This window comes from Dama dama, chromosome 3, assembly GCF_033118175.1.
Source record: "Dama dama isolate Ldn47 chromosome 3, ASM3311817v1, whole genome shotgun sequence".
NCBI lineage: Eukaryota > Metazoa > Chordata > Mammalia > Artiodactyla > Cervidae > Dama > Dama dama.
Genome location: NC_083683.1, coordinates 71657180 through 71681783, shown reverse-complemented (window position 1 = coordinate 71681783; position 24604 = coordinate 71657180). Strand labels below are relative to the sequence as shown.

The 24604-nt window shown below is 49.5% G+C and overlaps 1 protein-coding gene across 5 annotated transcripts; it reads left to right on the top strand.

Moving 5' to 3' along the window:
• Window positions 1–2311: 2311 nt before the first annotated feature.
• Window positions 2312–24569, top strand: DGKA (diacylglycerol kinase alpha). 5 transcript variants are annotated; one of them, XM_061132529.1, is made up of 24 exons: window positions 2312–2495; window positions 7911–8055; window positions 8463–8536; window positions 8864–8996; window positions 9258–9332; window positions 9705–9754; window positions 10326–10400; window positions 10590–10709; window positions 10821–10935; window positions 12032–12120; window positions 12249–12368; window positions 12566–12664; window positions 12844–12927; window positions 13114–13187; window positions 13461–13535; window positions 13935–14020; window positions 14111–14200; window positions 22208–22368; window positions 22618–22682; window positions 22916–23006; window positions 23295–23493; window positions 23612–23732; window positions 23926–23986; window positions 24241–24569. In XM_061132529.1, exons 2-24 carry the CDS (start codon window positions 7992–7994, stop codon window positions 24322–24324), a joined length of 2205 nt encoding a protein of 734 aa, XP_060988512.1. In that variant the 5' UTR covers window positions 2312–2495; window positions 7911–7991; the 3' UTR covers window positions 24325–24569. The 5 variants fall into 5 exon arrangements, with proteins under 5 accessions (XP_060988512.1, XP_060988525.1, XP_060988520.1 ...); XM_061132542.1 differs by lacking the exon at window positions 2312–2495 and adding an exon at window positions 2663–2681; XM_061132537.1 differs by lacking the exon at window positions 2312–2495 and adding an exon at window positions 3210–3304.
• The last annotated feature ends 35 nt before the right edge of the window (window positions 24570–24604 follow it).

Sequence of the window (24604 nt, the reverse complement as noted above, 5' to 3'; positions counted from 1 at the left end):
CCTGGGGCGGCCCCAGGGACTCGGGCGGCGAAGTGACGACGGTCCAAGTTTGCTCAGGCCTTCGACCCGGGAGCCTCCTCGGGCTCGCCCCAGGGTCAGAGGGTGAGGTGAAGGCTGCTGGGCGGACCCAATTAGTAGTCTAATTAACCTCGGCCACGTCTCAAGTGCTCTGGGGATCCAACTCCGGGCAAAACGCCAATAATCTGAGCCGTACGGTCGCTCCCTTTGCAGCCCTGCCCGGCCCCGTGTCTGCCTTTTCTTTAGGAACCCAAATGTTCTCCCGCCCCCGCTGTTTTCGGCAGCTCTTGTTCCTCCTGGGCTAAGTCCTGCTAAACTCGTTTCCCCCGCAGCTTGGGAGGGGCCGGCTACAGGTTCCCCTCCTCTGCTCAGGTGTCTGCCCTGCCCTCCCCCACCCACCGTGTTGTTTTTTCCTCATCAACAGTTTTATCTTCCTCCAGATACCCACTTGGGCCTAGATTAATGTCCAACAGAAAAAAGTGACCACCTCCAACACTAGGCTGCATGTCCCACTTAAAAAAAAAAAACAAACCCAGCTGAGAGCAATGGCTGACTAGTAATTTACTAAAGCTTTGAAATGAAGCTTCAGAAGTTTTATGGGGTCACAGCTTGCCTTCTCTCCCATACTCCACCTTCCTGACTTCCACCAGAGGCCCAGCTCAGAAAATCTCAAAAAGACTCGTGTAAAAACTGATATGCATTCAACACATAGTCATTGCAAGTGTTCCAACACTGTCGTCCTTAACCCTTGCTCTTCTTTCACCGACCGTGCTTCAGCCCTGCGGGATCTCCTTTTCATAACCCTGTTACTGATGATTAAAGGTAAAAGTGAGATGAAGTCTCTTAAAAACTAGAGGAATGCATTGTTCCTGCCTCTACTATCTGAGGAGTACTTTCTGCAAGAATCAGTCCTAAAGTGGCTCCAGTTGACCACCCAACCCTAGGCCCCCCACTGTGCCCTCAGACATCCTGTCTCAGCTCTGGGACTGACAGGAAGTGAAACTCAATTGTCTGCATAGCAGACCTGCTTGGGACCCAGCCCTGAACCCCGGATGTGCCACCTCCCCCGCCCCCCCAGGAGGAAGAAGAGAACGGAGAGGCTGGGGAGAACAAGGCTGTTGTTTTTTCCTTTCCCTTTGTTCGTTGCGGTTTCTTTCTTTCTGATTTTTATGATGTGGTTGATTAAAGAAATGAGCACCTGGAGCTGTAGGCATCAGAAGCCTCCTCCTTAGATGTTTCTTGGCCTTTCTTCCTCTCACCCCCACCAGTAAGTTACTGGGGTATGATGGAGCACCGATCTTGAAGACAACTCAAGCCCAGAGTATAATTGATTCCATCTTGTTCCTTATTAGAGGCGTCATCTCATGCCCCACTTTGAAGTCTCAAAAAAATGTCTTAAGAGGAATATCTTTAACTTCGTGTAGGAACATAGCTGAGCATGACTGAAAAACAGACGTACATAGGGTGCTAGCACTACCAATTTTACTTGCGAGGAAAGCTGGGCTCCTTGAGGATTAGTATCATGCCAGGATTCCTAGGTGAGGGGCACAGGGGCATAGAACTGATTGGAAGAGGGGCTGGGGGGCCTGTTCTTACATCATTCAGGATGGCTGACACACACACCCATGCTCTTTGGGGCAGTCCCTAAACTGGGCTATCGATGTCCTTGGCTGTCCTGCAAAACAAAGTACCGGACCTGATGTATAATAATCCTTCAAAAGTGCTTACGATTCCATGACTAAGGAGATCATGTAGGAAGGGGAGACGAAGGATAGGGAGTGGCAGGGTTCTTGTCTTTTTAAGGTCAGAGGGGAGACAGGAGCAGAGAGACAGGCCGTCTCCACTCCCTACCTCAGATCTCCAGTTCAGATGCAACAATAATACTCCAAACCCTATTACTCAGCAGCTATATTTCTGACAAAAATGGAGGGTTCTTTTCCAAGTCTCAAAAGTCAAGAGCTGCTTAGATCCCTGTTTCCACTAGAGGGCCTCATGTATTCATTCCTTCTCCTCTCCAACCCCCACCAAAAATATGTGTATATTACACGTGTGTATATGTGTACTTACACGCGCAACACACACACAACACCCAAATACACCCTTCCAATCAGAGCTCCCCCTTCCCCACCCTCTACTACCAGGTGTAAAAGGGAAGATTCCAGGAACTCAAGCGTTTGTCACTGTGTCCTATTTCAATGAAGGGTAGGAGGGGGTTAGACGGGGGGGGGGGGGGGGGGGGGGGGGGGGGGGGGGGGGGGGTTTGGGGCGGGGCCAGGGAGCTGGATGCCTGGGTCCTCAGTTCCTACCAGAGAGTCCCTAGGCCTCTGTCTTTCTCCCCTGCTCTACCAGCCTCACCACCATCCATGCTGCCCCAAGAACCTTAACTTGGAGCAGATTCCAGGCAGGAGAAGCTGAAAAGATCTCCTTTCACCCCGACTTTTGACCAGGGCCTCCACACCACCTGCCAAGGCCAGCAGGTAAAGTGAGAGGGTTAGGGCACCAAGAAAGGGTGGACACAGGAAAATGCTCTTTGCACCTGAACCTTGACCCCAGAATTAAGGAAGGAATCTGAGTCTTGAGAGGAGTTGTTCTTAGCCTGGGGAAAACAAATCTGAGACAGCTGGAGTTTGGGTTTAACAGAGGCGAGAAAACTGGAGGCAAAGGTGGGCAGGTTATCTCAAACGGTGTCAAGCAGTATGGAGCCCGCGGTGGCAGGGAAGTGTCTGGTCAGAGGATGTGCAGTTTGGCACTCTGGCCTTGCTGCTGAGGCATCTCCTGAGTATAAATTCAATCCATGGTGGACAGAAAGGACTTGGGAAGGGAGGTCCCCTGATGGCAGCATTTAGGAGAGGGTGAGAGGTGGTTGGGTGGGCAACTGCCACGCTGTCTTATCAGCGGGCTCTCCCCTTCCCACCTACCTTCGCCTCCCTGGGTTGGGGTTCGGGGAGAGGGTGTAAGTTACTGGACAGACAGAACTGTTGCCGGGGCGGGAAGATGAGCAGCGTTGGAATGTGGAGAAAGTGGCACAGACCAGAGCCCTGGAGATCTGGGGATCGGGGGAGGAAGAAGGCGGGTCTGGTGAACTAGAAGTTCCCCGAGCTGGGGGCGCCGGGCGCCGGCTGGCGGGCGGGCGGGCCGGCCAGGGTGGGGGGCGGGCAGCTGTGTCGTCAGGAGCGGGGCGGCCCCGCGGCGGCCGCGCCTGCCTGGCCCGTCCCCTCCAGCCCCGCTCGAGCTCCTGCTCCCGCGCCGGCGCTCCAGCTCCGACCGCGCGCCCTCCGCATGCAAGGTAGAGACCCCGCGAGCCCCGCGCCGCCTCCCACCCTCCCGCACTCGAGCGGCTCCGGGCGGAGGCCGCGGGAGGGGAGGCCCCACGGGCTGGGGTAGGGCTGCTGGGCCGAGAAGGAGGAAGCGTGACAGCTGGAGTGGGTAGCTAGAAAGGCTTGCGCCAGGAGCCGGGGGCAGCATGAGGGTTGGCCCAGAACCCCATAGGCAGCGTTTTCCCCATGCCTTCCCCTCCATCTCTCCGGTCCCTGATCACTCGGACGGATGCTGAAGCTGGCTCCTAGGGACCCGAGTCGGAGGAAAGTCCGCTTTGGAACCTCCGCAGCGCTGCACGGGTGGAGAAGGGTACTTGTTTGGCCTCCTGGTGCCCAACTCCCCACCCCTCTCCTTTCTACACCTGTCAGCGGGAAGTTTCTGAAACTACCTGGATCTGAATCCCACTTTTCACCTTTAAATTGGGAAAATGAGGTTTACGGAGGATGGCATGCAAATATTACCGGGCATCTTCCCAACCTCCTAACCACATGAACCCACATCCCCCAACCATGCCAACATTGTAACTTCCTCCTGTACTACACAGCGACACTCCCCCCGCCCCACAGAAATAGCACCCCATTAATCAGACAACACTACCGTCTGCGATGTTTGTGGAAGCTTAACAAATATTAAGGCTTCAAGCCAAATGATTCCCTCTCAGGGGCCACTGATAGCAAGGATGGGCAGGAAAGAAGCGACCCTCCCTCAATCCTCACTAAGAGGAGGAGGATGCAAGCCCTGGAATGGCTAAGGGATTCAGAAGTTCAGGTCATCTGTTCTGGGAGGTCAAAGAGGGGTGCCTGCCCCTTGGGGTTCCTTCCTGAGTATTCTGGGGACATAGCTGCTTCTTGGGTAGTGGTAAACCTACATGACTTGGAATGTGAGCCGTGAGTGTTGAAGTGAAAAACTTTAAGTGTTAGCACAGGCTTTGGAAATCTTATTTATCTCTCGGTTACCAGCAATTTTGATACTTAATGTTTAAAATAAGATCTAGAAGAAGACCAGAGACACTAAGATTTAATGGAATGGACTAAGGACGGAATGTCAAGAGTCTGGGTGTGACCTTGAGAGAGTGTTCTCTCTCTGGGGCGCAGTTTTCTCCTCTGTAAGATAAGAGAGTTGGTGCCTCCCCGCTCAGAGGATGTTCTAGGATTCTCTGCCTCCATGTTAACTTCTTACTTTCTCACCCCAAGTTAGTAGGGGCAGGCAGGGAAACCAGAGAAGGGAAGGGAAGGGTGAGTCACAAATAGCTGGCAGGCGGGCAGCAGACCCCACCCTCCCAGCCCTAGCATTCGCCTGGACTAGCCCAGGTTATAGCTTCAGGGTTGGGATGGAGCAGGACAAAACTGGACTTGTTTCAGATTTTTAAGGCCCTGGACACCTGAAAAAAATCCCAGGAGGCTTTATGTCCAAGGTCTCAGCCCAGAGGTGTCGTTGGACCCTGATCATCTAGTTTCTATAGCCACCTCCTCACCCTCCCAGAGCAAAGTGCAGGATCTTGATATTACACGTCTGTGCCTGAGACACGGACAAGTGGGAAGCGGTACACCCAGGCTTCACTGCCGCCGGGGGTCCCTTGGAATTTATGCCATCCTGGGTCCAAGGCATCATTTTTCCTAATCTTCAAATATGTTTCTCTAGGTACTACCCTTGTATAATAACAACAAGCTAGTGTTTATTGAGTTCTTTCTCTGTGCCATGCAGTTTGCTAAGTATATTGCATGTTTTACCTTATGTAATCTCCACGTGGTGACTAATTTCTCCAGGTAACCATTTTACGGATAAAAAAACAGGTTCAGGGAGATGAAATAACTCATTCAAGAGCCAGAATTCTAATCCATGTCTATCTAATTCAAAAATCCATTCTCTTAACTTCTACTATATACTACATTTAAGACCTGGAGGGTTTAAAAAGACAGGCAAGAGAGGAGTATTGTGCCTTTCCTGTTTGCCCCTTGCTTGCTCACTCAGTCATTTTCTCTCTCAGATTCCATTTCCTAGAACCTTGGAGCCATCTAAGAATCCCCAGGGGTAATCAGAGGCTAATTAAGCCATACAGGCCCCATTAACCATAAGACAATTATGTATTCATTAGATCTGTTGGCAGGAGAAGTTAGATTATAGTCATTGAAAGGACCAGATGGGTGGAGTCCTTTCTTCAGAATATTAGTGCCTCAGTACCTGCTTCTAAGTGTTCCCAGAGAGTGTCCAGAATAGGAATGCTATCTGTGGAGATATGTGGCAGAGATGTCCCAGAGGCAGAGGCTGCAGAGAAGGTTCTTCCATCATCAGAAAAGAAATTTTAGTGGGCCCTAACCTCCTCCTTAAGCCTGCCCCAACAACTCTAAATAAGTGGGCAGAAGTGAGACAGAAGCTTAGGGCCTTGGGTTGAGTACCACAGTAAGTGGCTTTTAAGCATCATTCACCATTTAACAAATAATTATTTAGCACCTACTATATGTGCTCCAGGCTTCCCATTCGCTCAGTGGTAAAGAATCCGCTTGCAATGCAGGAGACCTGGGTTTGATCCCTGGATTGGGAAGATCCCCTGGAGGAGGAAATGGCAACCCACTCCAGTATTTTTGCCTGGGAGACCCCATGGACAGCGGAGCCTGGAGGGCTACAGTTCATAGGGTTGCAGAGTCAGACACGACCACCACCCCGACATGTGCTCCACGTTTTCTCATGTTCCCCTCACTGTCCAGATGGACACTCTAGCATCCCATTTATCATCTTTGGATTAATAGTCCCCAAATATGACTCCCTAACTCGATAGACCCATCTGTACAACTGTTACGGAACACTTAAAACACCATGGGCATTAGGTACTGAGGACAAGTCTGATAAGCTCCTGCCCTGTGAAACTTACATTCTGGTAGGAGATGATAAACAGTAAACAAAGAAGCAAATACATTGGCAAGATAATGTCCAGTTGTGGTAAGTTCTGTGAAGGGAACAAGGGGAAGGTGCTGTGTAAAGGAGGGTGCCTACCTTAGGACAGAATGATCTGGAAAGGTCTCTTGGAGGAGCTGACATTTCAGCTTAGGCAAGAAGTCATCTCTGCCAAGAGCAGGGAAGGGTGTTCCAGGCAGACAGAACAGTAAGTCTCATGGCCCTGAGCAGGGAAGAACTTCGTGTGCTTGAGGAACAGAAAGGAGGGCAGTGAGACCAGAGAGCAGTGTGTGAGGCGGGGGTGTGTGTGGGGAGAAGTGGGGGGCAAGGGGGGACGCACGCACACAGTTCTTGGGTCAGAGCCTTGGGGCCTCCACTTGTCACCGGCCATGGGAAGTCCCAACCTCTTTGAGCTCCAGTTTTTTTCATCTATAGAATGGCTATACCAATGATTTCTTATAGAGTTTGATTTTACTTCTTAATACAATAATAACTACCATTCCTTGTAGACCTTCTATATATGCCAGGTTATACTAGGTACTTTTCATACATTCTTTTTTTCTTTTCTTTTCTCATACATTATTTGACTTAATCCTCGCAACTATGAAAGATAGACATCATTCTCCCCATTTTATAGATATAACTTGCCCAAGTCACACGATGGTATCAGAGCTGAGAATGGAATCCCCATATGACTAACCCCAGTTCTGTCTGACTCCAAAGAGGTGCTGTACTATGCTAATGTAATTTATTATTGTTACTACTGTTATTGAATCTTCAAGGCAAGTTGCCCCCTGCAGCTTGGCCCCTGGGTCAGCAGTGGTCAACATGATCCACATGTTGATGGCTCCTCCTTGGTTCCTGAGGCCCACAGCTGAATGCTGGGGCTCCCTAAGCACTGCCTACCTAGCAGGGTGGAAAGAAAGCTCCCTCACTCAGCACAGCCGTCCTGGAGCTGATGCTCAGCGCCTTCTTCCCCTACCTCCTCCCACTTGTCTCCTGCCTGGGGCCCGCCCTTCCCCAGTGGAGCTCCGCAGGACGCAGGCAGACAGGCGGGGTTGGGGCTGGGGGCCCGGCGAGAGCTGGTTCTGTGTCGCGCGCGTCAGAAGCGCTAGAGGTCGTTGCGGGGCGTGGGTGGCTCTGGGAGTGGTGGCCGAGCGGGGCCGGGGACCAGGGCTGGAGGCGGAGCAAGATGGGGTCGTGGCCCGGGAGGCGTGCGGCCATCTCAGTGAGAACCACCGCAGGGCCGGGACTGCGGGATCCATCCTGAGCTCAGGGCCGGGGAACTGAGATTGCGGAGACTGGGGGTGGAGGGAGAAAAGGTAGAAAAGCGGCTGAAGGACACCCCCACAGGGACACTAGCCTGGGCGAGCGGGGCGGGGGCGGGGGAGTGAGGGTGGTTAAGAGGTGAATCAAGACAGACTAGGGGAGAAATCAGAGAGCTGGAGAAGGAGCCAGAAACGCTGGCGATGGAGGCAAGGATGAGTCAGAGAAACACACACAGAACAGTGCCCGGGAGGTGGAGACACAGCAGAGGAACGGAGGGCGAGGAAGGCCCCGGGGAGGCACTCAGAGCAGGAACAGGAGCGGAGGCAGGAGTGGAGAATGAATGCACCAGACGGAAGCGGAGAGGCGCAGAGAGTTGGTCGGTCCTGCCGCATGCTCTTGTCCTCTTCTTCCAGAACTACCCTTGGAGGCAAAGTTCTAAGCCCCGCAAGTACCACAACCAAGCTGCCTTTGTGTTCATCCTTAAAAAAAGAAAGATGGCCAAGGAGAGGGGCCTAATAAGCCCCAGTGATTTTGCCCAGCTGCAGAAATACATGGAGTGTGAGTCTTTCCTCTCAGGCATTCAGTCCTGGAGCCCTTACCCTTAGACAGTCCCTCCTCCTCCTCGCTCCCCCCAGCTCCCCCTCTTTTCCCTCGTGGCCTTGAGACTGGATGCTCTGACTGGGAGAAGGCGGGGAGGCAAATGGGGAGACACCTGGGGTCTTAGCTTTCTACCCACCTTCTCTGGATCTTAACTGCCTGCTTCAAATCTCAGAGAAGAGAAGTAACGAGGGCAACCACTTTGGAGGATCTGAAAGGTTTTTCTCTCTGTATTTCTCATTTGTTCTTGAAATTTCTTTTTCATCTCACTGGAATCTCCTTTCCTGTTGGATGTCTGGAGGGTGACTGGCAGAGGGTAGGGAAATCTGAACCAGAATAACGCTATCTTCCCTCTCTTCACTCCCTAGACTCCACCAAAAAGGTCAGTGATGTCCTGAAGCTCTTTGAGGATGGTGAAATGGCTGAATATCTCCAAGGAGATGTAAGTGGCCATTGGGAAATCATCTCCTTCACCAACTCCTCCCACCTTGTTTTTGCTACTCGATTGGGATGCCCAACTTCCAAGGATTATTGTGGCCGAACCCTTGCTGTCCTCTCTCCAGATTCTGCCAGCACCCATGGTTACTGCAGCTGCTGCTTTAGGACAAAACAAGAGATTCTGTGAACTCAAGATTTAGCCCAATAAAGCACACTCCTGCCTTGGATGCTTCTCAACTCTGCATTTATTGTCATGTCCCCACCACTCCCAAAGCAGTCCCCAACTCCCATCCTGTAGATCTCCCTGGGGTAATGCTTGCTCTCATCATAGGCCATTGGATACGAGGGATTCCAGCAATTCCTGAAAATCTACCTGGAAGTGGATAATGTTCCAGATCACCTAAGCCAGGCACTGTTTCAGTCCTTCCAGACTGGCTACTACATAGAAGACACTGTAAGAGAAGGTATGGTCACATGTAGGTGGGACTGGGCTGGGCTTCCAGCCCAGAAGAAAAATCAAATTACCTGGGAGTTTTGGGAGTGAGAGTTGAATGGAGTCACATCTTGGGGGCAAGGTGGTGGGAGGGAGAGGTAGAGGGTAGCCAGGCTGGTCTAGGAGCCAGAGGGAGAAAGGTGAAAGCAGAGAGTTGGAACAAACAAAGGAAGGGAGAAGAGCCAGATGGAGGGAGCCCCAGCCTCAGATCTGCTGCATTTCTTGTGACCAGATGTGGTGTGTCTCAGTGATGTCTCCTGCTACTTTTCTCTTCTGGAGGGTGGCCGGCCGGAAGACAAGCTAGAGTGTGAGTTGCCATTCTGGACTGGGAGAGCGGGGGAAAGGTGAAGGGAAAGAGGGTATTCCCTAGCCAGACAAAGGTGGGGTCAGAGAATGGGCCCCATTTCCTTTGTTTCCCCAGACTCCTCACACTCAACGCCATCCACCAGAGTCACCCTAGTTCCCATGTCTTGTATATTTTCATGCGGGTGACCTAGGATGTTCTTGGGATTTGGGAGGTGTGTATTGTTTCCCCTCACTTTTTGTCCCCGTCTCAGTCCCAGCCCCAAGTCTGGGTTCTTCATCCAGTCTCTCCTATCTCTTTGTTTCCCCTGTATTCGGTTATGAATTCTTTGGATCTCCCTCACAAACTGACCCCGGCCCCTAAAACCCCCCACAGTCACCTTCAAGCTATATGACACGGACCGAAACGGGATCCTGGACAGCTCAGTGAGTTGGGGGCCTGTGTGCTGGGCAGGGGAGTGTGTGTCCGTCTGTCTGCGCCCTCCCGCCCCAGCTCTTCCAGGACCTCGAGAAGAAGAGGAAGCTAGAGGGAGAAGCTGAGTCTTCCCGGACTAAATCTGGGAGTAGGTCCCAAGCTCTTGGGGCTTCCCTGATGGCTCAGCGGTAAAGAATCTGCCTGCCAGTGCAGGAGACTCAAGTCCAATCCCTGGGTCAAGAAGATCTCCTGGAGAAGGAAATGGCAACCCACTCCAGTCTTCTTAAGTAGAGAATTCCATGGATGGAGAAGCCTTGTGGGCTCCAGTCCATGGGGTTGCAAAGAGTCAGGCATGACTTAGCAACTAAACAACCACAACCCACGCTCTTGACCCCTAAAAGCGGATGCTGGAGACATGATCTGGGGACTCCCTTGCAAACATAAACACACAGGCACTCATTTACTTGACAGAGGCACTTGAGGATGTGGGGGTCTGCGGGTGGAGCCTTGGTCTCTAGAGGAGAGTTTGGACAGTGGTAGTGAGGCGGGATATGGCTGTGGCTCTTCCCTCTTGGCCCCCAGGAAGTGGACAGAATCATCATACAGATGATGCGAATGGCGGAATACCTGGATTGGGATGTGTCTGAGCTGAGGCCGGTAAGGCAATTCTTCCTGCATGTCCCTTCTTATACCTCCTCCTTAGTCAGTCCTTGATTTGTCCTCCCCCATTTCTGACGAGGCAGCTTGGTTGCCCCGACTAGGATGACTAGGCTGAGTGTGCTAGGGGGCAGTAGAAGTGAGGGGTTATTCACCCCAAAAGTCTGCCTCCCTGCCTTCTCTGCTCAGATTCTTCAACAGATGATGAAAGAGATTGACTATGATGGCAGCGGCTCTGTCTCCCTGGCTGAGTGGCTGCGGGCTGGGGCCACCACCGTGCCCCTGCTCGTGCTGCTGGGCCTGGAGATGGTGAGTAGGGGAGATCTGTGAGGATGGGTAAAACAGCTGTCTTGGCTTGTACTTGCCAGAGTTGGCTCTCTAAGGGCTTAGACATCCCCCGTGTCTGCTGTACCCTCCCAGACCCTGAAGGACAACGGGCAGCACATGTGGAGACCCAAGAGATTCCCGCGACCAGTCTACTGCAACCTCTGCGAGTCGAGCATCGGTCTAGGCAAACAGGGGCTGAGCTGCAACCGTGAGTGACGGGGCCGCGGAGTGTGGGAGCAGAGGGGCAGCCGGCCGTCTGTGGGAGTGCGGTGCTCTGAGCTCCGGGAGACCTGGGTCTGAGTCCTGGGCTCTGCCAGTGACTGGGTATGTGGCCCTGGGAAAGCCACATAGCATGTGTTTTTTTCAGCTTTTGATTTTGTATTGGGATACAGCCGATTAACCATGTTGTGGTAGATTCAGGTGGACAGCGGAGGGACTCAGCGGGACATACGTGTATCCTTCCTTCCCCAAGCCCCTCCCATCCGGGCTGCCACATGACACTGAGCAGAGTTCCCTGTGCCATACAATGGGTCCTTGTTGGTTATCCACTTTGAATATAGCAGTGTGTACATGACCTTCCCAAACTCTCCAACTCTCCCTTCCCCCCAGCAACCGTAAGTTCCTGTTTTCAGCCTGTGAGTTTCTTTCTGCTTTGTAAGTTCATTTGTATCGTTTCTTTTTAGATTCCACACATAAGGAATGTCATACAGTATTTCTCCTCTGTCTGACTTATTTCACTCAGTGTGACGCTCTCTACATCCATGGTGCTGCAAATGGCGTTATTTCATTGTTTTTAATGACTGAGTGATATTCCCTTGTATATACGTACCACATCTTTACAGATGGACATTTAAGTTGCGTCCAGGTCTAGCCCATAACATCTTTAAGTCTTAGTTTCTTCAACTGAAAGTGAGGTAATATGAGCATTAAATAAGTTGATGCCAGAAAAGTACTTCATTCAGTTCATGTACCTACTATTAAGTCTGCAATAAAAATTAGCTGTTATTTTTGGTGGTTTTATCTGGGCGTCCTTTTACATCATCCAGCTCAGTTTCTGACACACGAATGGAGTGGGGGTGAGCATTTGGTAGCAGTTGCTCTTTTAGGGGGAAGAGTGAGCAAAAGGCCCAGGTCTTGGAGGGGAGTCCAAGTCCAAGTCCACCCCAAACTTTAATTCTGTGCCACACCCCCACAGCAAGGGGTGAGACGGCAGCTGCAGTGGGTGATGCTGCCTGGCCCCCAGGTGAGGAGGACACGGGCTGGGGGCCGCAGCTGAGGGGCTGACCTCTCTCCCTCTGGCGCAGTCTGTAAGTACGTCGTTCACGACCGCTGCGCCATGAAGGCCCTGCCCTGTGAGGTCAGCACGTACGCCAAGTCTCGGAAGGACATTGGGGTGAGTGAGCCCGCGCCCGCTCAGTCGCCACCCGATCCTGGCCCCGGGTCTTGGCCCGTCGCCGCCCGGACCTTCCCCGAGTCCCTGCCTCAGACCCTCCCAAACAAGAGACTGCCTTTCTCCCCAAGGTCCAGTCACACGTGTGGGTGCGAGGAGGCTGTGAATCCGGCCGCTGCGACCGCTGTCAGAAGAAGATCCGGATCTACCACAGTCTGGTTGGCCTGCATTGCGTGTGGTGCCACCTAGAGGTCAGCCTGGGAGCCGTCGCCCCGGCCCTGCTCTGGGCCCCTCGCGGGCGGCCCTTGCCACCCCACCCCGCCAGCCCGCCACCCACCACCACGCACCCCGCCTCCTCCACGTCCAGCAGCCTTGGTTGTACGAGACTGCCAGGTAACAGGTGGTGGGGGTCCCTTCACCATCTCTCCATGCCTGCCTTGTCTTTCAGATCCATGATGACTGCCTTCCAGCCATGGGCCATGAGTGTGACTGTGGGCTGCTCCGAGATCACATCCTGCCTCCGTCTTCCATCTACCCCAGCGTCCTGGTGAGACTCTTGGGCAGCACTTGGGAAGGGAGCTGGAGAGCTTCCCCACGTTAAACACGCACACATACAATGTCACTTAGAGCAGAGAGCCTATATTTCTGGGATTCAAGTCAGACTCTCATCTGTTTATGGAGTCACACAATCCAGTATTCCTTCCCTCTGCCTCCTTCCCTTCCTAGGCCTCTGGACAGGAGCGTAAAACTAGCAAAATAAGCCAGAAGACTGTGGATGATTTAAGTTTGAGCACTTCTGAGGCTCTGCGGGTACAGGGCCGAGAGGGCTTCATGGTGGGGACTTCATGGGAGGAAACCTGGGTGTTGGAGCCTGCTCCCTGGGAGTGGAGGGGAAAGCCTCCTGGGGGGAAGTCAGCCCTATGTCCCTGTCTCCAGGGTCCATCTTCACTGACAAAATCCTGCTTTCCTTATCCTTGTTTTCTTCCCTCAATGCAGATTGATCCCGTTTCTAACACCCACCCACTTCTGGTCTTTGTGAACCCCAAGAGTGGTGGGAAGCAAGGCGAGAGGTGAGAAGAGATAGAATAGCCTTTGTGAAATCAAGGGGGAAGACCAGCAGAGGTTGGGAATCTGTGTGTATGGAGGGGACATACCTAAAGGGCATTCAGAGTGGGGAGTGTAGGGACTTCCTTGGAGGCCCAATGGTTAAGACTCTGAGTGTCCACTGCACGGGCAGGGATCCCATCAATTGTTGGAGAACTAAGGTTCTGTATGCCACGCCAAAAAAGAGTGGCTTACAGAATGCCCGTCCCCTCCATGAGTTTTCCTTTTTCCCCACACAGGGTGCTTTGGAAATTCCAGTATCTGCTGAACCCTCGACAGGTGTTCAACCTCCTAAAGGATGGTCCTGAGCCAGGGTGAGGATAGATTGGGGGCTGTATTAGAGGATTGTGTGTGTCTGCCTGTCTGTGTACGTTGGAAGAGAGCAGGAAAGAGTGCATGTTGGGAGGGAAGGGCCAGGGGAGCCCAGAAAACCAGACTTCACAATGCTGCTTGTGCTGGGTATCCCCGACCCTGAATTCCCTGGCTCACCTTTGCTCTGCATCTCAACGGAAGGAGATAACTGTTTCTCTTCACTGAGGAGTGGCTATAAGGTTGTACTTTTTCTCTAGCCTTAATAGAAACAAGTCTTTTGACAAAGGGAAAGGGCATTATAAGGAATGAGAGACAATAAGTATTTACTCTGCCTATCCCAAGAGTTGGGTAGCCTTGGTCCTGATATCCTTCCTCATTTTCCCTTTCACCTTTTGTCTCAGACTCAGATTCTTCAGAGATGTTCCTGATTACAGGATTTTGGTGTGCGGCGGGGATGGCACAGTAGGCTGGATTCTAGAGTCCATTGGTCAGTGAAGGGAGAGGCTGCAGGCTGGGCTCAGGGGCAGCGGCCCTCCAGAGCTAACTCTCTCCATCCGTCTCCCACCTGCCTCCCCAGACAAAGCCAACTTGCCTTTTGTGCCTCCTGTTGCCGTGTTGCCCCTGGGCACTGGAAATGATCTGGCTCGTTGCCTAAGGTGGGGAGGAGGTAAGTGGTTAGAAACTGTTTGGTAGCTCAGCTAGTAAAGCGTCCGCCTGCAACTCAGGAGACCCCGGTTCCGTTCCTGGGAAGATCCCCCGGAGAAGGGATAGGCTGCCCACTGCAGTAATCGTTGGCTTCCCCGGTGGCTGAGGCAGTAAAGAATCCACCTGCCATGCGGGAGACTTGGAGTCCATCCCCGGGTTGGGAAGATCCCCTGGAGGAGGGTCTGGCAACCCGCTCCAGTATTCTTGCCTGGGGAATCCCCATGGCCAGAGGAGCCTGGTGGGCTACAGTCCACGGGGTCACAAAGAGTCGGACACGACTTGAGTGGCTAAGCACAAGGGTGTGCGGGAGTTGGGTAGGAAGGGGAAGGCACATAGAGAAGGCATTTGGGGGCCTTCCCTGGTGGCGCAGTGGTTCAGACTCCAAGCTCCCACTGCAGGGGGTGCAGGTTCAATCCCTGGTTAGGAAACTAAGACCCCACATGCCGTACGGAGCAGCCAAGACTTTTTTTTTTTTTTTTTTTAATTTAAAATAAGCATTTAGGCATCTGGTGAAGAAAAAGTGTTGGTGGAGAAGAGAGGCACAGATAGATGGGTCCTAAAGTAGATCGTCTCAAAGGAAGAGGGCTCTGGAAGAAGCCAAGGGCCTGAAGGGCCAAGGGTGATAGTCTGAACTTAGAGGAGTCAAGGGTGACCGTCCTCTTCCCTATCACCTTGAAAATACTCTTTTGTTTCTCCCAGGTCTTAGAGCTCAGAATCAAAGAAAATGTGGGTGGAGAAGACAATGTGGGAATAAGAAAGAGCTATATGTAAGGGCTGTGTATAAGAGCTCAGCCAGATTCTGAGTGATGGAGCTAGCGGGGAACTTGGCTGTGGCGCATGGGTTTATTCAGCCAATTACAGTTGGCCCTTGAACAGCATGATCTTGAGCTGTGCTGATCCACTTACTGAGGATATTTTCTGGTAGTAAGTGTTACAGGATTGCACAGTCCATGGTTGGTTGTATCCACAGATGCAGAGGAACAGTGGATTTGGAGGGCTGACTATGTTATATTCAGATTAACCCCTATGGTATTCAGAGGTCAACTATAATCAGAAATCATTCATTCAATACCCTAATTATCTGTGTAACCAAATAGAATCCTAAATTCTATTATGCTTACTGGGGTATGACCACAGACCTACTGATAATTGTCCACTGTTAACTACGTGGGCTTAAGGCATATGAATCATGGGTTCAAGACATACGAATCATGGGTTAACTTTGATTGTATCTTTCTTTTCCTTTGTTCTGACTAGTTTAAAAGAATTTGGGGAGGTGGGTTTGAGCATGTACACTTAGGGTATGTAAGGTTTTCACAAAAACTGGTCGGGGTCCTTGGCTAAGAGGAGACTCTGCCTTGGGCCCGTCGGTGTAATAAACTACATTCCACTCTCGAAAAAAAAAAAGAAATCATTCATTCATTCATCATAGTTTTTTCCCCAAGTCTATTGCAACATTCCCTTAAAGTTTTTCTACTGTTTTTTTTATCCCTTCAAAGAGAAGGTTTGAGGGATGGTATTGATAGATAAAGAGGTCAGTGTGGGGGAAGGTTGAAACTGTCTTGGAATGAGGAAGTTGTCTTGGAGTTGAGGCTCTTGGATTCAGAGTCCAGCTTTGAGATCTCACAGGAGATTATGGAATGGGAGCTTGCTCAGGAGAGAGAAAGGTATTCTAGGTGAAACAAGTTGTGTAAGACCAGCAGAGCCGCCAGACAAGGTGGTGGTGCCTTTTGGAAAGTGTGAGTCGTCCATTGTGACTGGCGCACAGCGGGCTGTGGGAAGAGGAGGCCTGACCAAAGCAGGGTCAGGTAACAGAGGACATGAGTGCCGTGGGCTGTCTAACTTCATCCTGCCGTGACTGAGCGCTGGCAGCCCAGACATGGTTCGTACTGTTTCACACTAGCATGTTTGCCTTGCAAAGTTGTAAAGTTTTTTGATCTTGGCTGTATCTAAAAATGGGTCATGTATTCTTCAATTCACCATAATCCTCTCAGCTCCCTGCTACTCATACACTCTACCTTTCTAGCCTCTGAGGCATTAGAATGTGCCATCCCGGAACCATGGGGAACTCTGGAACTCAGGAACTCATGAAAGATATATATGTATATATAGGTATATAGATATATATATATTACTTTCTATCAGTTCAGTTCAGTCGCTCAGTCGTGTCTGACTCTTTGGGACCCCATGGACTGCAGCACACCAGGCTTCCCTGTCCATCACCAACTTCCGAAGTTTGCTCAGACTCATGTCCATCGAGTCGGTGATGCCATCCAACCATCTCATCCTCTGTCGTCCCCTTCTCCTCAAAGTAGTATGTAATATTACTTCGTATATAATAGAATTTTTTTTTGGCTGCATGGTTTTCGTTGCTTTTGCAAGGGCTTTCTCTAGTCTCAGCGAGCAGGGCCACTCTTCATCGTGGTTGCAGAGCCCAGGCCCTGGGCGCACCGGCTTCAACGCTTGTGGCTCACAGACTCAGTGGTTGGAGCACACGGGCTCAGTAGTTGTGGCACGTGGACTTAGCTGCTCTGCGGCATGGGGAATCTTTCTGGACCAGGGTTCAAACCCATGTCTCCTGAATTGGCAGGAGAATTCTTATCCACTGTGCCACCAGGGAAGTCCAAAATTACTCTTCATATAAAATATTATTCCAGAAAGTAGAAATATCTCTGTATATAGTAATTTGAACCTTGTATGTAAACATATGACCATTTTTGGAGGGGTATTCTTAAATTCTCAACATCTGACTTTGTTTCTTTTTTCATTACAGTTACTGTTTTTCCAAACATTTATTTATTTTATTTGGCTGCATTGAGTCCTTTTTCCTTTTTCTGGCTGCTCTGGGTCTTCGTTGCTGCTTCGGCTTTTCTTTAGTTGCAGCAAGCAAGGGTCACTCTCTAGTTGTGGTGCACAGGCTTCTCATTGCAAGGCTTCTCTTGTTGTGGAGCGTGGGCTCTAGGTGCCGGCTCAATAGTTGTGGCACACAGGCTTAACTGCCCTGAGGCATAAGAATCTTCCCAAACCTGTGTTCCCTGCATTGGAACGCAGATTCTTAATCATCCAACCACCAGGGAAATTCCTGACTTTGGTTTCATTGCAATATTCGACTCTTTGAAATCATGAACTTTGAATCTTCACTCTTTTTTTCCTAAAGAAACATACAATTATTTTATTTATTAGTTATTTACTTGGCTGCACCCAATCTTAGTTGTGGCATGCAGGATCTTTGGTTGCAGCATGCGAACCCTTCGCTGTGGCGCGGGGTCTAGTTGCCTGACCAGGGATTGAACCCGGGCCTCTGGCTTTGGGAGCTCAGAGTCTTAGCCCCTGGACCACCAGGGGTGTCCTTTCACTTTGTGCTTTACAAATGAGATTCTCATAGCAGTTTCTGCTAATTCCATCTGAACCATGAAAATAATTATTTGAATACAGCACTGATGAAAATTTGTGTTGATATTGAAAAAAATCCTAAGATTCGAAGAGGGATTGATGAAAGGAACACTGCGATGGGCGCTCTATGGAGGGTGGATTGGAGGCAGGAAGCAATACCTCAGTTGCAGTCGTCTGGTTGATTCCTCAGTGGGTAAAGAATGTGCCTGCAATGCAGGAGATGAAGGTTGGGTCCTTGGGTTGGGAAGAGCCCCTGGAGGAGGAAGCAACAACCCACTCCAGAGTTCTTGCCCGAAAAATGACGTGGACAGAGGAGCCTGGGGAGCTGCAGTCCTTGGGGCCACGCACTCGGGCCCTGAGCACAGCGCACGGTCAGGAGGAGAGAACACAGAAGCAAAGGCAGCGTGACCGGTGGGGGCATGAGGTAGAAGCCACAGGCCTTGGGAGCTAATAGACGGTGGAGGATGAGGTGAAGACACGTCTAAGACATTCTCTAGATTTGTGAGCTGAGCAGATGGGGTTACTATTTATTAAGACAGGGAATTTAGAAGGAGACCAGTTTAAGGAAGAAAGATAGACTCTGTTTTGGGTATATTGAGTTTAGCTATCAGTGGAGCCCCCAGATGGAGATGTGTGGTGGGTAGTTAGAACTTGACTTTAGGAATTTAGGAGAGAGGTCAGGGCTAAAGATACGTGTTTGAGAGACATCTGCTCCAAAGAGATAATTGATGTCCTCAGAGGAGATGAGTTACCCAGGGAGAAAGATAAGACGAGAAGGTAGATAAGGACAGCCAGGTCCTGGTAAACATTCTATTTAAAGGTTGAGCAGAAGAAGATGAATTATTAAAGGAGTCTGTATTAGTGCCCTGTTGCCGCCGTAAAAATCACCATGGTGCCTTAAATCAACACAGATTTATTATCTTAACAGTTCTGGAGGGCACAAATCCAAAATCATTTCCACTGAGCTAAAATCTTGGCAGGGGTGAAAACATGCTCAGAGACTTAGAGAACAAACTTATGGCAATCGGGGGGAAGAGTTGGGGGAAGGGATAGACAGGGAGTTTAGAGTCAACATGTACACACTGCTGTATTTAAAATGGATAACCAACAGTGACCTTGCGAATAGCACAGGGAACTGACTGCTCGCTGTTATGTGGTAGCCTGGATGGAAGGGGAGTTTGGGGGAGAATGGATACATGTGTGTATATGGCTGAGTCTATCACAGCATTCTTAATTGGCTATACTCCAATATAATACAGGGCTGTATTTTTTTCTAGAGGCTCTAGGGGAGAATCCCTTGCCTTGCCTTTTCCAGTTACTAGAGGCTGCCTGCATTCTCTGGCTCATGGCCCACCTTCCGACCAGCAGTGTTATCGTTCCAAGCTCTGCTTCCTTGTCCTATCTCCTTCCATGACTTCTCTCTTGTAGCCTCTTTCACTTATAATGAGCCCTGTGATTACACAGGGCCCAGCCAGATAATCCAGGATGATCTCCTCACCTTAAAGTCCTTAGTTTAATCTTGTCTGCAAAGTCTCTTTTGCCATTTACTCACCAATTTTGTAGATTAGGTTGTGGACGTCCCTGAAGGGCCACTGTTTTGCTTACCACAGAGACTAAGAAAAAACAGAACAGGTCCTCTGTAATTTGGTGGTATTTTAGAGGCTAAGTGAGGAGTTTCATGAATTAAAATGAGAACTAAAGATATACTGTTGGTTTTGGCAGGAATCACTGGCAGTCTTTGCCAGAAGAGTTTCACAGGGTGGTATTGAGAAAGGCAAATTATAGTGGGTTGAACCATTGATGAAATGTGAGGAAGTGAAGATATTTTTTTAATCGTTTCTTTTCCTGATTACAAAAATAATACATGCACGTGGTAAAAAAAATAATAATGATAATTCAGGACTTACCTAGTCTTCCACTGCAAGAGACACAGGTTCAGTCCCTCATTAGGGAAGTTCCATGTCCTGGCACAGAGTGGCCAAAAAAAAAAATCAAACATCTCAGATATACTTGCCAAGAAAATGAAGTTCCCTGGAATCTACTCCCTGAAGTTTTGGAGTCTGTTCTTCCATGTTTTTCTCTCTAGACACATACTAATATGTATTTAAGCAATAAGATCATTTTATTAATGTTTTTCTTTTATATTTTAAATAAATGGTTCATCTTAGTTATCATATTTCAATATGGTCAGGTTTGCCTCACTTTTTTTTTCCTACTGAGCAGCATTCCATTGTATGAATATGCCATAATTTATTTAAGTAGCCCCCCCCACCTTTTTTTTTTTTTTGGCCACACCATGAGGCTTGCAGGATTATAGTTCCCCAACCAGAGACTGAACTGGAGCCTTGGCAGTAAAAGTATCGAGTCCTAACCACTGAACCGCCAGGGAACTTCGTAACTAGTCTCATGTTGATAGACATCTGGGTAGCATTCAATTTTTTAATCACATACCATGCTACAATCTATCTCTGTACACAGCTGTGTGAATTTCTCTAGGAGAGACTTCTAAAAGTGGAATCGCTGGCTCAAAGAGTATAAACATTTTACTGGTTATTTTATCTTTCAAAAATTACACAAATATTGCATCAGTACATTTTTCACTGTGAAAGGTTTTAAAAAGTAAAATATGTGAGTCTTCACATAAAAGTTTCCACTTCCCTACCCCCTCACCAAATCCCACATTCCTCCCCAGGGATAACCACTCTTCCCTATTTGCACTGTGTGTGTGTGTGTGTTTACACACACTCTGTGTGTTACACAAACAAGCAGAGCTTTAAACAAAGAGATGGGATTGCACACTGCCCTGGCACTTCTTTTTTCTTTGAATATGTCTTAGAGAACTTTCCAAGTTATTTCTTAGAGATTTGATTCAGATTATAATAGCTGCACATCATTTCATGGCATGGATTTGGCATAATTTATATAGCTTTCCCCTCATAATGGATATTTAGATTGTTTTTTGTTTTTCTTTTTTTTGCTGTTTTAGAGAGTGAGTACCTCAGCAAAAATCCTTGTGCCTCCATCTCTGTACATTTGTGTTTCTGGAGGAGAAATTCCTAAACGTGGAATTGCTGTGTCAGAGAATATGTTTTGATAACATTTCGATAAAAGTTGCCAAATGGTTTTCCAAAAATGAAATACCAGTTTATGCTCCAACTAACAGCAGATGAGAGTGCCAGTTTATTCATAATCCCGTTAACACTTGGTTTTCTCATCCTCTTTATAATTTGTCAATCTGATAGGCAACAAAAAGTTAACTACTTTACAATTTTAATTTACAATTCTTTAGTTATTGGTAATACTAAGCATCTGTAACAGGCATACTGGCCATGCATGTTTTTCCTTCTGTGATTGGCTTGAGTCGTTTGCCCATTTTTCTATTGACTTTTTGAATATAGTGTTTTATAAGTACTTTTCAAATGTTGGATAAGTTAGTCTGTTATATGTGCTACAGGTACTTTTTCCCAGTTTGTCTTTTTTTAAAGGCGTGTGTTTATTTAATGATACAGAAGTTGTATGTTTGGGCCTTTTTTTCTTTTGGTCAGGACTATTTCTGTTTATTTTATGGCAATTTTGAAAATTCCAAATATATTTGCTTTACTTTTGTTTGATTTCAGAAATTTTAAATTTAATTTTAATATGATTGTATTTATTGGTCTTCTTATTTGGCTCTAAGGTTTGTACTATGTTTTTTTTAATTTTTTATTTTATAAAATAAAAGTTATATTTTTATAAAAATATGTACGAAATAAAAAATTTTATATATTTCATGGCATACAGCTGATGAACAATGTTGTGATAGTTTCAGACGGACAGCAGAGGGGCTGAGCCATACACACACATGTAGCCATCCTCCCCCCCCCCGTCTAGGCTATACTATGCTTTAGAAAGGCTTTTTCCACTCAAAGATGATAAAACATTCACTCATGTTTTCTGCTAGTACAAACTTTGCTTACATTTAAATTGTTTGACCCATCTTGAATTTATTTTAGTATCAGGTGTTGTTACTTCTACATCTAGCACCATTTACTGAATAATCTTTCTTTTTCCGTTTCTTTGAAATGTCATCATACACTAAATTCCCACATATACTCGAGTCTATTTCTGGGGCGCTCTGTTCTTCACTGTTGAGCTTTTTATTCTGTTCACCGTGCCAGGATCAGCCTGTTCTGATACTGTTGCTTTATACTGTGTTCTGTCTGGGAGAAGAGAAAGCATCAGAGAAAGACATCATTCCCATTCATCACTCATCTTTTTCAGCACTTTTCATTTTCCTGGCTATTTTCTTTACTCTTCCAGATGAACTTTGGCATTGTTGTTAGATGTGCACACACATTGGACACTTTCACCCTCCATGACAGTGACCGTGTGGAGAAAAGGGTCAGTAAGTGTCTGACCTTAAGACTGGTTCATGGAAGCCGTGACTGAGCACCCTGCCCTTTTGTGCTTCGGGCTGGTAGGGTCTGCAGCACAAGAGCATAGTATCCCTGAGAATTTGTGGAGCTGGGAGCTTAGAGGAGGTCCCTCCTCTGGGACCCAGGGCTTAGTGCTAACCTGTTTTCTCCCCCATCCTTAGGGTATGAGGGACAGAATCTGGGGAAGATCCTCAAGGATTTAGAGACGAGTAAGGTGGTACATATGGATCGATGGTCTGTGGAGGTGATACCCCAGCAAACTGAAGAAAAGAGTGACCCAGTCCCCTTTCAAATCATCAATAACTACTTCTCCATCGGTGTGGTCAGTGGAGTGGGGCATGGGCAGGGGAGGGAGCGGGGGGAGTGGGGGTCAAGCTGGGAAAAGCTCGCAGAGGGCAGAAAAGGGAGGGTAAGGGAGCCACGGCACGGAAATGAGGAGCTGGGGGATAGTGGTGTGAACTGCAAGAAGAGAAGGCGGGGTGTATCACTCCCAAACTGGGGAGTGAAAGAGAGAGGGCTCTGTGCTGAGAAAGGAGGCAGCCTCTGATCTCACTTGCCCTGGACCCCCCAGGATGCCTCTATTGCTCACCGATTCCACATCATGCGAGAGAAGTATCCTGAGAAGTTCAACAGCAGGTGAGGGAAGGGAGAGTGTGGGCACACGCAGTGGCAGGGACCAGCTTTGGCCAAGTGTGACTCCGTGCTTCGATGGGCAGTGACACTCCTAGGAAGCCCCTTGACCGAGCTTCCCTGCTCCCACTGGGACAGCGGCTGGGGGGTTGATGGCCTTCCCTGTCACTGAATCCACCTCTGCCAGCACTGTACAACTTGTCCTGTCCCTCCTGGGCCTGGCGTTGGGGCCAACACAGAATGAAGAACAAGCTATGGTACTTCGAATTTGCCACTTCTGAATCCATCTTCTCAACGTGCAAAAAGCTGGAGGAATCTTTGACCGTTGAGGTGGGTGTGTTGAGAGCTAACCCCACATCCCTTTCAGCTTCTTGTATCACATTAATAATCTCGCCCTCCACAGGCGCCCTCAGGAACCCCCATATTCTTGAACCTATACTCTGACCTCTCAGTTCTCTAATCCTGATTTCCCAAGTTCTCAAGAAACACCAGTGCCTCATTCTCTCCACCCCTTGCAAACCTCCACATCCTAGCCTTCCCTGTGTGTTACCTGGTGGAGGGAACGGGCATGGCCGTTGTGATGCCATGAGGCAAGGATCTGTGCTCTCCCCATCTCAGATCTGTGGGAAACCACTGGACCTGAGCAGCCTGTCCCTAGAAGGCATTGCAGTGCTGAACATCCCAAGCACACACGGTGGTTCCAATCTCTGGGGTGACACCAAGAGGCCACACGGCGACGTCCACGGGATCAACCAGGCCTTGGGTGCTACTGCCAAAGTCATCACCGACCCCGACATCCTGAAGACCTGCGTGCCGGGTAAGAGGAGCGGCCTTGGGAGCTGAGTCAGGGGTGGGTGGGGGGTACTAAGGGCAAGGTATGGCTCTGGTGGCACACTGCTTCTACAAAACCTATCTCCCTACTTCCCACCCCGCAGACCTAAGTGACAAGCGGCTGGAAGTAGTGGGGCTGGAGGGTGCAATTGAGATAGGCCAGATCTATACCAAGCTCAAGAATGCTGGACATCGGCTGGCCAAGTGCTCTGAGATCACCTTCCAGTAAGAAAAACTCCAGCTGGGGGGCTCTGAGGGAAGGAGTGGGGCCAGGAAGGCAGACAGGTTATGGGAATGGTAGGGAGGGCCTGTCCCAGATTTTCCTTGGTAACAGAGGGGCCCAAAGCCAACCAGGGAACAGAGTTGTGGTACTCAGCTGGCAAAGAGGTCGCCACCAATTTGTCTTGACCTTACACAGCACCACAAAAACCCTCCCCATGCAAATTGACGGAGAACCCTGGATGCAGACACCTTGTACAGTGAGTATTGCCTCCGCCTGCCAGAAACTGAAGCCCCGGGCTCTATGGGTCCTAAATCTCCCTTCCATGGATTCTTCACTTCCTTCTGAGGCCTCAAGTTCTCCATGCGCCTTCCTCCTAAATCCTGATTTCTCAGCCCCTGGCCTTCCAACTGTGGCCTCTCTAGGACCCTGGACAGATTTTCCCCCAAGTCTCTGCTGCCCTCGCCCCAAGGCACCAGGTCCTGCCTCTGAGTGTCGCTCCTTCCCTTCCAGATCAAGATCACTCACAGGAACCAGATGCCCATGCTCGTGGGCCCACCTCCTCGCTCCTCCAATTTCTTTGGCTTCTTGTGCTGATGGGGACATCTCGGCCTCCAAGCCAGCTGTGAAGCTCCTTGTCCCTGGACTGTCCTACCCGGGCTCTGTAAATTGCTGCCACACCCTCCTGCCAGCTCAGGGGGGTGTTCCTCCACCCTCACAGTATTTATTATCCTGCACCTCGCCCACTACCCCCCCCACACACACACACACACACAAATAATACATTCAAAGTGCCTCATCTGAATAAAATGAACTTTTTTCCCCACTGGGATATCTGTTAAGTAAGTGGTACACCTCCTTCCTTTATCCCTCCCCT